This window comes from Oreochromis aureus, linkage group 17, assembly GCF_013358895.1.
Source record: "Oreochromis aureus strain Israel breed Guangdong linkage group 17, ZZ_aureus, whole genome shotgun sequence".
NCBI classification, from domain to species: Eukaryota; Metazoa; Chordata; class Actinopteri; order Cichliformes; family Cichlidae; genus Oreochromis; species Oreochromis aureus.
The window spans coordinates 20,353,154-20,369,322 of NC_052958.1; the positions used below are offsets into that span (position 1 = coordinate 20,353,154).

A 16,169-nucleotide genomic window follows, 5' to 3' on the forward strand; every position below is an offset into this window, starting at 1 on the left:
ATATATATATGTGTGTATTCATGTAATTTAAATGCATATATAATATGGGCTCCATTCTTTGATGGCCGTCAAAACAGCGGTTGGTTTGTTGGTTGGTTGCATGTTCTGGAAATGCACATTGATCCAATTATACCAGTTTAGATACACCTGAAGACCTGCTGATACCTCCGCTCTCCAAGCCATAGTGACACTGACGAGACTGTTTGACTTCAAAATAAAAGCTGTGCCCTTGAAATCTCTTAGTTGTAGCACTGAGGCACAGCTTTTACTTTGAAGGTGAACGGGTGAAGGTTTCTGTTTCTGGTCGCGCTTTTTCGAGTTTTACTAATGCTCAGTGGGTAGTCGATGAGTATTTGCAGACAAATCTGGAAATTCTATACAAACTGAAAGAACCCTTTTTGTGACTGAGTTTACCTAGAGACAGCCAGCAACCTCCAGCGACCCCTCTCCAACAAGTCTGACAATATTTATTTTTCTCAGCCGTTGCCCTCTGGGCATAGGTGACTGAGCTGCAGCAGGAGCCTGCAGTGTGTCATCAACTACCAGCTACAAAGCGACAATGAGCAAAAATGAATTATCCAGTAAACTGGATAACTCACACAGAACTCTTTGGGTGACTGATTAATGGATATTGGTGCAGCAGACAATGATTCATTCTGATGAACACCAGCTGGGACCTTATGTCGTCTGCATTTGTAGTAGGTTTATCCCTGAAAAAGGATTTTTGGTAGTTTTCCACTGCAGCAACTGGCAGGCTAATTTAAGGCAAAATATGGAACAGGTGGTAGTTATTAATGTTTAGCAGTATCCTTTCTGGAACAGCCTCTTCTTAAACTTCTTAAACGTAAAATGTATCTATTTTGATAGTAAGCCCAACAAAGGACAATTGTTGAAAATTAGCAATAGCTATAAACTTATGTGCGTTACATCAGTTTCATGTTTTGTACTTGGACTATGTTAAACTGCACTGTCCCTTTTAAATAAATAAATTCAAATTCAAACGAACTTCTTAAGGTTTGATTAAGTAAAATTAAAGCTGATGTTTTGGCTGTTTGCTCAGGAGTGACCAGCTGAACGTGGGTGACTATATCAGGTCTGTCAATGGCATCAATCTGGCCAAGTTCAGACACGATGAGATCATCAGTCTGCTGAAGAACGTGGGTGAGCGGGTCGTCCTGGAGGTCGAGTATGAGCTGCCGCCTGTCTGTAAGTTCTGCCAGCAGAAGATGTGTACACTCAGCTGCACTCGGCCGGCTGCAATGTTGACGTGTTGTTGATGTTCTGGTGTGTTGCAGCGGTGCAGGGGTCAGGGGTCATGTTTAAGAATGTGGAAGTCACGCTTCACAAAGAAGGAAACAGCTTTGGTTTCGTCACCAGAGGTGAGGCGAGTTCTGTTTGTGTGTTTAGAATAAATCAAAATAAACATGGTGATGTGACCGCATGTTTGCAGGTGGAGCCCATGAAGACAGGAACAAGTCCCGTCCCATCGTCATTACAACCATCCGGCCAGGCGGCCCAGCAGACCGGTACGTGACCTCTGACCTGTCTGTCTGATTTTTGTCCCTTGGGAGCCTCTGTACACACTAAAAACTGTTCTCTCTCTCTTTTGCTGCAGGGAAGGAACCATCAAGCCGGGTGATCGGTTGTTAAGCATTGATGGGATTCGTCTCCATGGCAGCACACTTTCAGAGGCCATGAGCATCCTGAAGCAGTGTGGACAGGAGGCCACGCTGCTGATTGAGTATGACGTCTCCGTGATGGGTCAGTCATCAGTGTCCCCTCCCAGCAGAGCTTAAAGCGTTAATCAGTTAACATCAGAACTGTGCAGGAAAAGGAGAAGGTTGTGGGGATTCAAGCTGAAATTTTGCTTTTACTGGTTTTGACATTTATTGTTATTAAACTTGAAATTACATTTAATGGAAAGTTTGGGTAGAGGTAGGTTGCCAGGGGGCTTACAGATGAGAAACAATGCCAAACAGTGTGTCAGGACTGCCGCTGAGCTTGAATTTGTGTCCATCCTGATATGCAGATATTAGATATAGTTTTGAGATGTTCATTGAATGACAAAAGCAATTTAAAGAAGTAAGTTTGTGTTCTGCAGAACTTATCAATGTTTTTCTGTAATGAAAAAAATAATAAGAGAGTAGACCATAAGTATGTCCCAGGAAACCAGTCGGTTTAAATGAACTGTACCAATTCTGCCAAGAGGAGTGGTCAAACATCTAGCCCGAATTATGGCAGAAACATGGTTTTTTAGGGGCAGTGTGGAGTAGAGAAAATCCAAAATAAATTCAAACTTGTGCAGCTAATTCTTTTTTTAATTTTTTTAAAGTAATTAAAGATGTATGCTGCACAATTATTCAACCCTGGAAAAAGAACAGTTACCAATAGATACCGGAATTTCCATAACATTCATGCTCAAGATTAAGTGGATATAGACTTTTGATCACAACTGTATTATGTGTACATTCAGTCGTGTTCTTGGTTAACACTAACATTAGGAAACAGTGCATGAGAAGTATTATTTTGTATTTATTATCTGAAACCCAAAATGTGATTTTTGGTTAAAATAAACGATCATTTGTACTTTGTACTGTGTAGAGTAAAATACTAAAAATTCACCAACATGTAAAGAAGATTGACAATCTTGTTCATAAGGTGACATGTAGAGTTGAGTGTCATCTGAATTATAAAGATTTCAGATTATCAGTTTATTTGGAGCTTTTACATAAAATTTAACAGGACCCAGGATGGAACCCTGATGAACACCGTTAGGACTCTGTAAATGACACGATGTAAAAACTGTAAAAACTTTGTCTGTTTTCCCTCCTTCAGACTCTGTTGCTACGGCATCAGGGCCGCTACTGGTTGAAGTTGCCAAGGCGGCAGGGTCTAGCCTGGGTGTGGCCCTGTCCACCTCCATGTTCTGCAACAAGCAGGTCATCATCATCGACAAGGTCAAACCAGCCAGTATAGCAGACAGGTATCTAACCTCTGACCCCTGAGGCTGTTCTACTGTTTTAACTGCATTGTTAAATTTATTTATTGTTTTCACATATTGAGCATCATTTCAGCTGCTTTCATTTCCCCTAAACTGGAATTTCAGCTTATTAGCTAATATTACCACCGTTTTCTTATCTTATTATTAGATTCCATGTAGATTTGGTTATTTTAACCACCTTGTTATCCTTCAGCTTCATTCAGTCACACTTTAATTCAGTATTTGTGCAGAAACTGAAATATTTTGTTTTACTTTTAAATGCAGAAATTTAACTTATGAGTTTTGTCCAGGTTCAGGTTTAAATTCTCTGTTTATTTTTGTGTTTTCGTGTAGGTGTGGTGCTCTTCACGCAGGAGATCATATCCTGTCCGTTGATGGGAAGTCGATGGAGTTTTGTTCCCTAGCTGAAGCCACTCAGCTGCTTTCTGCTTCCTGTCAGACCGTCCGCTTGGAGATCCTGCCACAACACCAGACCCGACCAGCCCTTAACGCACCACAGCACGGTATAAACGTACACACATCACATCCGACAAGGCCCTGAATGCACCACAGACCAGTATAGACACACACACACACACACACACACACACACACACACACACACACACACACACACACTCAAGAGGCCCTATAAAAGATTATGTGAAGAGAGGAGTAATCTTTTATAAAGCCGTGAAGGACACACACCTGTGTATGCATGACAGTTCCTCATCTGGCTTCCCAGTGAGGTATCTCAATGCTGTGATCCAAGCACCTGCCTGACCTTTGACCTTTCCTCTTGTCTTAACCTGAACACCCTCCTCTGTGTGTGTCTGTGCAGTCAAGGTGCAGCGTAGTCCCCGCCCCCTCCCCTGGGAGACCGGAGGCTCTGCCCCTATCCTCCCCCCCTACCACTACAACACGTACCACCCTGACCAATCAGGCGCCAGATCGCACAACCGCCATACAAACAATCCTCGTACGTGCACCTCTCTCGCTCTCTCTCATGTTTTCTGTTGAGAGAGAGAGACCTTTCCTCATCAGCCCTCTCTCTTTCTGCAGCGCTCAGCCACTCCTTCTCTCCTGGCTCCATGTCGGCCTATAGCCTCTCCTCCCTCAACATGAGCACCCTGCCCAGGAACATGTATCCCACAAGTCCACGGGGCACACTGATGAGGAGGAAGGGCAAGAAAAAGGACTTTAAGAGCTCCTGTGAGTCTGTCTCCAAATCCAACAAATCTTATTTTATTAGCTGTTTTCAGACATGAATTCATAACATGACCAATAATGACCAACAAAATGTAAAAAACATTACAACCCCTTACACCATGACATATTAATATGAGGGTGCACCCTCTAACAGCGTATGTATGACAGAAAACAAGGACAGGACTGAGGTACTCTCACTGGACGTGAGGAAAATGAGACTAAACAATAGAATAATCTTTGTTTCTGTCAGTGTCTCTTGCGTCCAGCACTGTGGGTCTCGCCGGTCAGGTAGTCCACACGGAAACCACCGAGGTGACGCTGCTCGGCGACGGCATCATGGGATTTGGCCTGCAACTGCAGGGAGGAGTGTTTGCCACGGAAACGCTGTCATCCCCGCCACTCATCGCCTACATCGACCCCGACAGCCCTGCTGAGAGGTAAACACACTGACACGGCTATGATGGCTTAAAAAAAATTTAGAGAAAAAATTTGCCCTTTCTTCTCAGATTTGAACTTTTCCCCCCAATTTTCAGTATTTTTGTAAAATTTGGAAATATTTAAGATTTTGTCTTTATTGATAATCATGGTAACATATATATAATTTTTATTTTCTATATTGCAGCTTTGCATTTTTTGTTTGCAGCACTACTTCAAAATGCCATTACCTCATGGCCTTCTGCACAGACTCTACAGTATTGTAAGGAGAGCTCCAGTGATCAAATATTTGTGTATATTTGTGTAGGTGTGGCATCCTGCAGATCGGTGACAGGATCTTATCCATAAATGGCGTTCCAACTGAAGATTCGACCCTTGAAGAAACCAATCAGCTGCTCAGAGACTCGTCCATCACTGCTCAGCTCACACTGGAAATTGAGTTCGATGTGGCTGGTAAAAAAAAAAAAAAATAAAATCATTTTATCAGAATTGTGTTTTCATCCTTCTGATCAGCACTGAAAACTGAGCTTGTTGATGAACGTCTGTCTGCTGGGCAAAGACATCTGTTTTCTGTGTCGTCGTGTTTTGGCTGACTGACTGCCAGTCTGTGTTTGGTTCTGCTTCTCTGTAATTTGTCAGACTCTTTGTGGATGTAACGTACTCCAGCTGGTGTAAATAACCACCTACGCCTGAGTTTAATAGAACAACACAACAAGCTGTCAGTGGTGACTCACAGGCATATTGTATGATTCGTAGCTGCAGGACGGTTAACTGTATGAGATGTCATTTACAGGACTGTCACAGTCACTATTTGACCAAAAGAAGAATATAGACTGTGGACGATATTTCCCAGAGAAACATAAGGCTGAGAAAAATTTCCTCACTTCCTAAAAGCATCATAACTGAAGTCAGTCCAAGGGGACATCTTCCAAAACCTGCAAGGAGCCAAATACTACCATCATTTATTTTACAAATCTCTATAATGTTATCATGTATGCTGATTGATTTTATGGAAAGTGAGTAATAGATAATCTTTACAAAGGATAATTCAACAAGAACAGATCAATTTAGTTTTTTTTTAATAATTAGAAGATCATCTGGATTTTCAGTTTTAACATGAGTTCTTAACAGTGCTTTGGATATTCGGAATAAAGGGACCAAGCAGTGGATGTATGTTTATGAACATGCTCATAGCCAGTTATAAACAAAGCCTTATGTAAAAGATTAACTCCAATTTATTTTGTGATGTCCAGTGATATAGCTGTGTGTCATCTAATAATGGTGAAGTTAAATGTTACGTGACCAACTGTCAGCACCTACGCCCAGTGTGAATCTGTAGCAGTCTTTTTTTGTCTCTATCAGCCAGTGTTGATAGTAACAATTAATAATCTCAATGCTTCACTTAATAAATTAATAAAATGTACAAATGGACAGCACAAAAAACTTCCTGAACATCCTTAACATAATAGCTACAAAACAGACAGATGTCATCACAAATGGGACATTAAAGATTTTTGACTTTCAGGAAAGGTTTTTATGTACCATCACCTCTAAGTTTTGAACTTTGATCTTCTATAAACATTTAAGAGAGAGCATGATGTGTCCTCTAAGTTATGTAGAATCAGGTTTAATACCATGGACAGCTAACATATACAGTATTCATTGACTGTTATTGAAATTGTTTTCCACATGTCTGCTGAGGTCTCTGAACAAAAAATATTTATATTTCTTCCTGTATTTATAACCGTTAAACCAAGTGTGAGTAAGATTGAAACACTGGTTCTCATCAATCCAGCCAGGTCTGTATACAGAGCATATGATTTAAAGTCAAACAGAAGCTTAACCACCTGATTCTGACTGAGAAGATGTTGAGCAGAAAGCCTTTATTCCTCTTCTGATGTATTTCACAGTAAATTAAACATTTCTACTGCTGAAATGTCTCCATCTTTCTGGACAGAGTCAGTCATCCCCAGTTCAGGCACGTTCCACGTAAAGCTCCCAAAGAAACCAGGAGTGGAACTGGGAATCACCATCAGCTGTAAGTAAAGAGAAACAACTACGCAAACACGTACACTAATGTGAGGTCGCTACAGTGGATGGTTTAGATAGACTTTATTAGTAACACAGCTCTGTGTGTTAATTATTGATTAATTAGGGCAGAAGAAAGAGTGCCAATGCCAAAACAAGCAACAAGAATATTATAAAAGTCTTTTTATTGTCAGTGACAGTAGTTTTATTTTTTATTAAATGATTTAATTTGGTGTTTCATCATGTTTACACATCAGGGAAATGAAATTTTCATTCTGAATGAGGGATTTCATCAGACCAGATCCAGCCCGACCTCCTCTTGGGTGTCACTTCAATATTACATTTCCTGCTTTGATTTTACTTTTCCCCTTTAACATTTAATCGTTACTTCTGGTTGTAGTGGTGTAAACAGATTTAATTATTTACAGTTTTCTGTTTCATCTCCAACTCGTCTCTTTGTGTGTCTGCAGCTCCGTCCAACAGGAAACCAGGTGATCCTTTGATCATCTCGGACATCAAGAAAGGCAGCGTCGCACACAGGTGACACAAACTATGGCTAAACTAACTCTTAAACCTAACCTAGGCTGAACTCTACACACAGTATGTGAGGCTAAAATAAAAGAGTGTCAGCTGTGTTAAACCTCAGACTGCCGCCTGTACGTGTTTGGTTAATTAGGCTAACGGTCCAGGCCTGTGCATGTTGTGGTTTGTAGGTCATGTGTTTTGGACTGTGAAGCAGAATATGAGCTAAAGGGCTTCTGCTGGCAGGTAGCATCTGTTTACTCTGCAGGACTTTTAGAAGGAATCTAACAGGAAGCAGAGGAGTAGTTATAGACCTTCCTATGGAAAAGGAAGTCCCAGCAGTTTTACAACATTTTGGACCAATTTCAGAGGATATCTTCCAGCTTCGATGTCCTTTACAAATAAATAACAATAAACGCACCGAAAATAGGGACAAAAATTAATTAAAGAACTTGCCTGAGTATCATCAGGATTTACCATTTCAGGATTGAAGTTGCATTTTAGTAAAAAAGAACTGATATTTGGTAAAATGATGTATTAATTTTCCCAAAATGTAAACAAATAAAGCCTAAAAAACTGGTTTAAGTTGTACCTCATGGTGTAAACCCAAAGCAACATCTTAGCTCCTGTTTCATGTACAAGTTAACATATCTTCATGTAAGATTTGTAAGGTTATATTTCATATGTTGAAGAACTGATATTAATGCTAAATTCCATCCTGTCCATAAAGCAGATGCACTGCAGTCATGATTATGATAATATGACATAATAACTATCTCAGTTGACTTCTTTATTAAACTTGTTCCTCTAATTTACCTGAATGTGTTTTCAGGACAGGGACATTGGAACTGGGAGACAAGCTGCTGGCCATTGATAACATCCGTGTGGAGAACTGCTCCATGGAGGAAGCTGTTCAGATCCTCCAGCAGTGTGAGGAGCTCGTCAAACTGAAGATCCGCAAAGATGAAGACAACTCTGGTATCGCTTTTAAGTCTATTCCCCAAAAGCAAGAGGCCGAATGATAAGCCAGCTTTCAGGGATGCCCACAGTATCATTAATCCTCCTTAAAACAGGAGCATACTAAAATCTTTACAAGAACCTCTAGAGTCATTTTGTGGTGACCTACTTGCCAGCTTTAATAAGCTGTGGGACCTTTCCAAATTCTCCTCAAAAGATCATATTTAAAGAGCTTTAGCAACACCAACAGGTCACACCTAAATCCTTCTGAATAAGTGAAAAGACAGTGGTACTTAAAAGCATGTAGGAGCCAAACTGGTGCTCATAAAATCTTCACTAATCTTCTGACAATCCTGAGATCTTTAGCATCTTTATGACAGTTTTATTGTACTTTAGGACCCCATCAGGACTCTCTAAACTCTCTAGAAGGCAATGAATAACTGATTTGAAATCATTTGTCTTGTATCATTTTAAGACAAAGTTAAAAACATTAAATCTAATCATAACTTGATCAAAACCTGTCAGGAGTCATCAAGGACTAGAAACTAATCCATTATTCTTGAAATCTTCTTCCAAAAAATGAATGTTCTCAAAAACATTTAGGATCTTGTTATTGATCTTCAGGATGGCCAAATTCTTTCAAACCTTTTCAGTGACCCTAAGGGACAAGCACAATCTTAACAAGGTTCCCTAAAGTATCTTCAACACTAACTAGAACATCCCTGAATCCTTCAGGACCCCATTCATATTTTCTAAATCTACTCAATCATCCGTAAGGACGAACAGAAATTTACTAAGGTGCTACTACAACCTGATGTAGAGCCGGATCGTCAGCTGTCCTGAAGGACGACTGAAAAGCAAACAGTTTGCTTGAAATCTTTTTCAACAATCCTCTGAATGTTCTAAATATCCTTGAGGACGTTTTAGTGGTCTTGACAATGCCTTCAACTTCTCAAGGACTCTCAAGTGTCTTACCACTTGGCTTTGTTTTTCAAAACTAACTCAAACATTGCTGAATACTTTGACCTTGATTGAGGGGTTTCATTCACTAAACCTATGGCAGACCCTGGAACTTCATAACATTTAGAACATTTTAATAGGGATATAGATCCCAGTCAAGGTTTTCTAAATGTCCTCAGCTGCTCTTAAGGGTACACAGGGACCTCAAGTCCCTGAAAACCTACTCAAGGTTTAAAGGAGGTGTTCTCGGAACATCCCTGAACGCCTGATTAACCTTTTGGTTTTTTTGTCTAATGCTACTTTCAGGACAAACGTTGCACTTCTGGCCTAGTTTTAGCATGTTTTAGTCTGTGTTACCACATCATCCCTTCCCATGCTGTCTTCTCCTGATCATCTGTTCACCACTGACCTTATGTGGAATCGATCTTTATTGAATGTTTCAGATGAACAGGAGGTGTCTGGCAGCATCATTTACACAGTGGAGCTTCAACGCTATGGTGGTCCGCTGGGAATCACCATCTCAGGCACTGAGGAGCCCTTCGACCCCATCATCATCTCCTCTCTGAGCAAGGGGGGGCTGGCAGAGAGGTGCACACACATGAACTCTTATTACATTACATAAAAAATAAATTACAGGTCACACCTGTAGAAAATGTGTCAAGTTTGTAGATTTAATCACTTAATCGGTACATCTAGTTTTTTGTTCTTTTCAGCTATTTGGAGGATCACATTTATTCACTATAAAGTTCCATAAAATCACATAAATAGATGTTTATTATTGTTAGTGCAGGCTTCATTGTCTTTAGTAGTTCCCTGCTGGTGTTATGTATGATTCTGGATAAGTATTAAATACATTCTGTGTTTAATGCAACATTTTATTTACAGAAACTCAGACACTAAGAAGGGTTGTTTGTGTAACCGCCACCTTTATGTCAAAGGTTGTAAACAGAGGAAATACTAAAGCTGGCTGCCTAAATCTGAGGGATTAAGTTTAATGATGTATAAAATAGGAAATACAGTATCAGCGCTGGCCATCTAAATGGTCTCACTATAAAAAATTAAGGAAATATTAAATAAGAAAAGATTTTTCATCTTTCTAAAAATAACATCAGTGACTGGAGGAATGAAATATGGAGTGAAACCGTGACAGACGTGATAAGCTTAGGATGCCAGATGAAGTGGAGAGTGTCGCCCTCTGCTGTTTAAAAATAATTATTTTCCTCATCGTCTATTGGGTTTTCATCTTTTTACTACAGAAACGATTCTCGTTCTATTTTGTGTATAAGTATATTTGTATTTCCCTGTAGACTGTTAAGTCAGTTCCAGTCTTCTTTAAACTCTTATCAAGTATGATTTTTGAGTTGCTGAACCCTGAGTGTGTATTTCTCTGTGTTTTGGTGTTGTTTACAGGACGGGTGCGATCCATGTAGGCGACCGTATTCTTGCGATCAACAGCAGCAGTCTGAAGGGGAAACCACTGAGTGAAGCCATCAGTCTGCTGCAGCAGGCGGGCGAGACGGTCACATTGAAGATCAAGAAGCAGGGAGAACGTACGTAGACGCTCTTTTCACACCATAAACACTGCCCATAATCAAGAGCATCAACAGCAAATGCAAAACACAGGAAAATGCGATACACATCATGGGCCAGGCATGTGTAGTGTGTCTCATACAGCTTACTTAACCAGTAACAATCACTCAGTAGCCTTTATAAACTATTAATAAAGCAGAATAATTCACGACCACCTGTTTCACCAGCTTTGGGCATTTAATTGTAACAAATATGTCCTGATATAAAAGCAAAATAATAACTTATAAGTTTTGTTCTTGCACACAAGCAGCCCACAGACTGTTTCCTAGGCCTGATCTTACAGCAGCTGTGTGGGAGTTTTCATTTTAAACGGGAAAGAAAAGTAAAAGCTTTTTGATCGTGTAGTTACCTGTACCAAACAGCCAAGCCTTCTGCTGTGAAACTGGCTGCACATGAAAAGGAAACCTCCTTTTACAGCTCCATCGCTTTAAGATGGGCTCAGAGAGACACATTGTGCAGTGGCTGAATGCATCGTTCCACTTCAGCGACTTTCTGAAGCCTCTGTTCCCCGTCTGTGACTCAAATGATTCAAACATCAAAATATCAGCACCAGTTATGATCTTTGAAAAAAGAAACTGGCAACCCAGTCTCCCTCCTCGGCATCAACTTTCCTTTTTGTTGCTTTGTGTTTTATCCAGCTTGAAGCTGTGGAGGAGGTGTGGATGTTAAATCGAACAGTCAGACTTTAAGCTTTAATTCAGGCTGTTTAACAAAGTTAAACATTAACTGTTCAGGAATTAGAACCATTTTTATAAACAGTCCTCCACAGAGCACATGTTGAATATAATTTACTGTAATTTAAAGTCTGATTTCATTAGGGAAGTTTTATGACCTGCACTTTTATACCATCACTGCTGTTAACACATCATGGAGAGGTTTGAATGATGGTCGTTATTTGTACAGATCATTAAGTGGCTCCATAGTTTGGTGGTGCATACATTCCCTTCTGTTCTGTCTGGAAGGGATTAAAGCTCCCAAATCAAAGATGCACAGCTACCCGTAACACTGTGGCAACCTCTTCTGGTAGGGGAAGAGTTGACCGTACAGCTCATTAAAGGGATGGGACACAGTGTCACTTCCAGTGGAGTGACAGGTTTACACATTTATATTCACTAACGCACATTGGCGGTTTGACAAACGTACTCCGTCTGTCTGCAGTGTCGAGCCCAAAGTCTTGCGTGATTGGTTCGGGTCTGGGGTCGGGGGTGGGGCCTAACCTGGAGAACCAGGATGGAGAGGAGGAGCCTGTTGTCATGGTTGCACCTCCGACAAGCCAGAGAGCATTCAGCACACTGCCGTCCGTGGACAGCGCTGTGGAGTCCTGGGATGGATCCAACATGGACAGCAGCTTCACCACCCCAGGTAGGGACCGACCTCTGACCTCTGCTGACCTCAGTAATGCCTCAGTAATGAAACACTTCTCCTTTGCTGGTGTGTGTAGCTCCTACTTTTCAGTCGTCACCGTACAGTTTCCACGAGTGGCGCAGCGCCAAGACAAGCAACAGCCATTCATCATCTTCCACTCGCCAGAGAGCCAATCCGCTGTCGGATCTGGGTCTGAGTGATGATGACTGGGACCGCCCACCTCTCGGAGGGTGAGAGACTGAGTGAACGGCACAGTGAAAAACATAAAAGCTTGAGTAAAGAAAACTGTAATAACCTTTGTTATATAACAGACAATATTCAACTGTTCCAGGTTTAATCAAGCTGTTTTCAGGGCTTAAAGTACTTTGATCAACACGATTAGTCAAAACTGTTAGAGAGGAGGGAGAAGGATTAATATGCTTTTCATACTAGTTTTGAGCAGCCACTTATGACACACAGTTATATGTGATTTCCAAATATACTCAGAATGGAATTTTTCAAGTTTTCTCCCATAAATGATCAGATACAGATCAAATACTGGCGGTACAGATACTCGATCCTCCTCCTCTACATCACAAACTGGTGCAGTTCACTGAAACTATGACACTGATGCTCAAACTGTGTGATAAGATCAGTCTAAACAAACTGAGCTTGCCTAGTATGTGTACACCCTTAAACCCAGAAGCACATCAGAAGAGAGGCCTGAAGATGGATGTGCACAGATACATTTTGCAGCATATCTTTTGTAGCTGTTAGCATTCCTCATCCAGAACAATGGAGTATGTAGCGCTGAGCTAACAGCAATAACAGTAGTGTGTCTTTCTGCAGAGGCTGTAATCTGCCCAGCGGTCTAATCTCTGACAGCAGGTACCACAGTGACCTTTGACCTTTAACCCTTCACACACAGTCTTCTGTGACCCCAGTAACCTCCAGCAGATACCCTCACTTGATGACCTTTAACCCCCGCCACACCGATATCAATACCTGGTGGATGTGTATGTCGTCACTGCCCATGTCCCCTACTGTTAAAAAAACACTTTCCAGCATGACCACTAGCTTCCTGCGTGTGTGTGTGTGTGTGTGTGTGTGTGTGTGTGTGTGTGTGTGTGTGTGTGTTTGTGTGTACTCATCATGCTGTTCTTCTTTCTGATTGGTTGACCTGTTACCTTTCCCTCTCAGGTTTAATGTCGGACATGATGGGACAGAACCAGACCAGGAGGAGAACTTCTGGTCTCAGGCTCTGGAGGACTTGGAGACCTGTGGACAGAGCGGCATCCTCAGAGAGCTGGAGGTGAGGAACGCCAGTAAAACTACTGTAGTGAGAAGTGTTAGCAGTAGAAGAAGTATTAGCTGGAGTAGGGCTTCTGAAGTTTTTATTCAGCAAATGAAGAATTCTCAGATGTTAATGCCTTTCTGCAGCGCCCTCTGGTGTATGGATACCAGCACCTACACTGTAAAGTTTGATTAGCTGGCTTTTCTCAAAGAAGATACAGAAAAAATGTTGAGGAAAAGATGAATGATTAAGGCTAATTTTTTAACCTTCTGGAGTTGAGTTTATTTGGTTTTTGATTTTACCTTTATATTTCACCTTTAAAAACTGCTTACCTTGCCTTGTTTGGTGTTACTCTTTTCAATAAAATCTCACATGTATGTCTTTACAGTTATTTTTCATTTTGACGTACTGTATTAACACAATTGACCTAAAATCACACAAAAAACAAAAAATCAGAGTTGCAAAAGTTCATTAGTTTATTAGTGTGAAAACCACAAACATTGAAATGCAAATATAAATTGTAAATTTCAAATTGTACAAATGTAGTAGTTATTTACATTAAATTGCTGTCTACCATAAGACAGGGGGGCACATCACAGGCCTGACACAAAAAAAAAAACTACCCTACACACTAAGAACACGGTCCAAACAGACTAAATGTCAGAAATTTCTCTGATATCACTGTCACTGTCCTTAGAAAATCACATTTTTATAGCTTCTTCCTGCACTAAACATGAAGAAAGGAAGGATAGCATAAAATATTTATCGTAACTGCGGTTTTAATTGGCTGATCAACACAATTTAAAAACTGGTTTGTAGTTTGAAGTCCACATTTTTGAAACACCATTTGAAACAGACGCTCAACATAAGAGAACTTTTTACAGTCTTAATTAAGCATTTTTTTAAAACAGATAAACTTTTTGTGCCCCCTGCACCACACTGTCAGAAGTACTTAACGTTTGGACAGCAAGCCAGATCAAGTCTTCTTGCTTGGCTTTGGAGAAGTGGTCTATACTTCTGTAATAAACAGTTGTAGCATTGCTATGCCTGATACACCACACTGTTACAGGATGACATTAACATTTTCATTTGAACAGCAACATAGGCAGGAAGTCATTAATCTCAGTTGTGATATACTATAATGCTCTTCTTATCCACAGAAACACTTAAAAACCACATCAAACATCCACAAGAATGAAGACAAACCATATATAACTGAAATAATAATCACTTTAATTATTGAACTGGATAAAAACTGTTAACACAAATGATCATGTAGTGATGTGAACACTGATGAGAGGCTTATTGTTCAGCCCTGACAACTGACAGTCAAAGTTTAGTCATATTTGTCCAATTCATGCTGAAAGAACTACATGTTTATACCTTCTCTGGCACACAGAAGTAAAAAAGAGACTCCTTCTCTTCCAGGAGTCTGGAAAGGAGACACACCTCCTCACTCTGGTATTCCCCATCCTCCCTCCCCTCTACTAACTCCTCCTGTCCTCCTCTTCTTCTGTCTCCTCTAACTGGACCTCCAGCGTTGTCAAACATCTGACATGTTTGCTGGTTTTGAATGTGACTCTAACCGCATTCTAACAGCAGACCATGGTGACGTCATTGTGACATCTTAGTGACATCACCCAGCTTCCAAACACAGTCACATGGCAGAGTCATGTTGTTGCACCGGGCATGGCAGTTTGAGCAAGGCATGCTTGGAGAGCTTGCGCAAGGCCTCATGGGTAGTTTTGTTTTGCCAGTCATGAAGCAGATCTGTCAATCATGCATGCGTTTGATGAGTTCTTGATTCTGATTGGCTGAAGTGGGCATCGGTTGGGAAGCTTGGCCATTTAAAAAAAAAGGGTGTGATGTGGAAAATAAGCACAATCATCAAACATTGACAGAGAGCTGAAATCCTCTGGGTGAGCTAAAAAGTAGAATCTGTAGAGGTCTGTACTACGAAGCAGGATTTATGATTAGCCAGCTAACTTCAGGTTGAACGCTGAGCTTTCAGAGTTCATGTCTTATTAGATTATGCTGGTACATTAGAGTCGTGCATGTACAAAGCCATAGTCTACTGACCAATCAGTATTGATTCTTAAAGGATCCGTCAGACCTTGATGACTAGTATGTAGTCTTTCTTTCCCTGAAAATGATCAGTAAGAAAAAAGGAGAACTGAACCTATAAGCCTTAAATAGAGTAATATACACTTACCAGCCACTTTATTAGGTATACCTGTTCAGCTGCTTGTTAAAGCAATTAGCTAATCACCCAATCAAATACCAGCAACTTGGTGCATTTTAGGCATGTAGACTTGGTCAAGATGACATGCAGAAGTTCCAACTTGGACTTCAGAAGGGTGATGGACTATAGCACTACAACAGCAGAAGACCACACCAGGTGCCTATCCTGTCAGCTAGTTTGGCATAAACAAGCTTGAAAGATTGGAAACAACATGAAAGATTGGATCCAACTTGCCTTGTTGCATCAAGTATTATTCCTGATCGTGTCCATCCCTCTGTAACCACAGTGCACCCATCTTCATAGACAATTTGCTGTTCCACAAAGCTCAAGTCATCAGAAACTGGTTCCTTGCACATGACAATGACTTCACTGTAGTCAAACCGCCTCCAAAATCACAAGGTTTTTGTCCAGTAGAGCACCTCTGGGATGCAGTGGAATGGGCGATTCCCATTTTTAACATGTAGCTGAGAAAATCTGCAGCAACTTGTTAAATCTGTGCCACAAAGAATTAAGATAGTTCTGCAACCAGGTAATAGCAAGGTTTACCTAAAAAAAAAAAGAAGGAAAAAAATGTGGCTGGTGTGTGTTTATTATAGAGAGATCATCAG

At 40.7% G+C, this 16,169-nt stretch overlaps 1 protein-coding gene across 6 annotated transcripts in view; it reads left to right on the forward strand.

Annotated features, from left to right (window-relative positions):
* The window catches only part of grip1 (glutamate receptor interacting protein 1), an 80,868-nt gene that overhangs the window by 56,881 nt on the left and 7,818 nt on the right, over positions 1-16,169 (forward strand). For 3 of the 6 annotated variants that reach the window (XM_039601258.1, XM_039601256.1, XM_039601259.1), the window contains exons 4-22: positions 1,061-1,206; positions 1,296-1,379; positions 1,451-1,526; positions 1,616-1,761; positions 2,836-2,983; positions 3,335-3,504; positions 3,822-3,959; positions 4,043-4,192; positions 4,440-4,626; positions 4,932-5,077; positions 6,582-6,662; positions 7,123-7,192; positions 8,007-8,152; positions 9,535-9,679; positions 10,502-10,641; positions 11,840-12,043; positions 12,123-12,276; positions 12,875-12,913; positions 13,226-13,337. In XM_039601258.1, coding sequence (XP_039457192.1) covers positions 1,061-1,206; positions 1,296-1,379; positions 1,451-1,526; positions 1,616-1,761; positions 2,836-2,983; positions 3,335-3,504; positions 3,822-3,959; positions 4,043-4,192; positions 4,440-4,626; positions 4,932-5,077; positions 6,582-6,662; positions 7,123-7,192; positions 8,007-8,152; positions 9,535-9,679; positions 10,502-10,641; positions 11,840-12,043; positions 12,123-12,276; positions 12,875-12,913; positions 13,226-13,337 — 2,482 coding nt within the window. The remainder of the gene's footprint in view (positions 1-1,060; positions 1,207-1,295; positions 1,380-1,450; positions 1,527-1,615; positions 1,762-2,835; positions 2,984-3,334; positions 3,505-3,821; positions 3,960-4,042; positions 4,193-4,439; positions 4,627-4,931; positions 5,078-6,581; positions 6,663-7,122; positions 7,193-8,006; positions 8,153-9,534; positions 9,680-10,501; positions 10,642-11,839; positions 12,044-12,122; positions 12,277-12,874; positions 12,914-13,225; positions 13,338-16,169) is intronic. The other 3 variants (XM_039601260.1, XM_039601257.1, XM_039601261.1) reach the window with 3 other exon arrangements.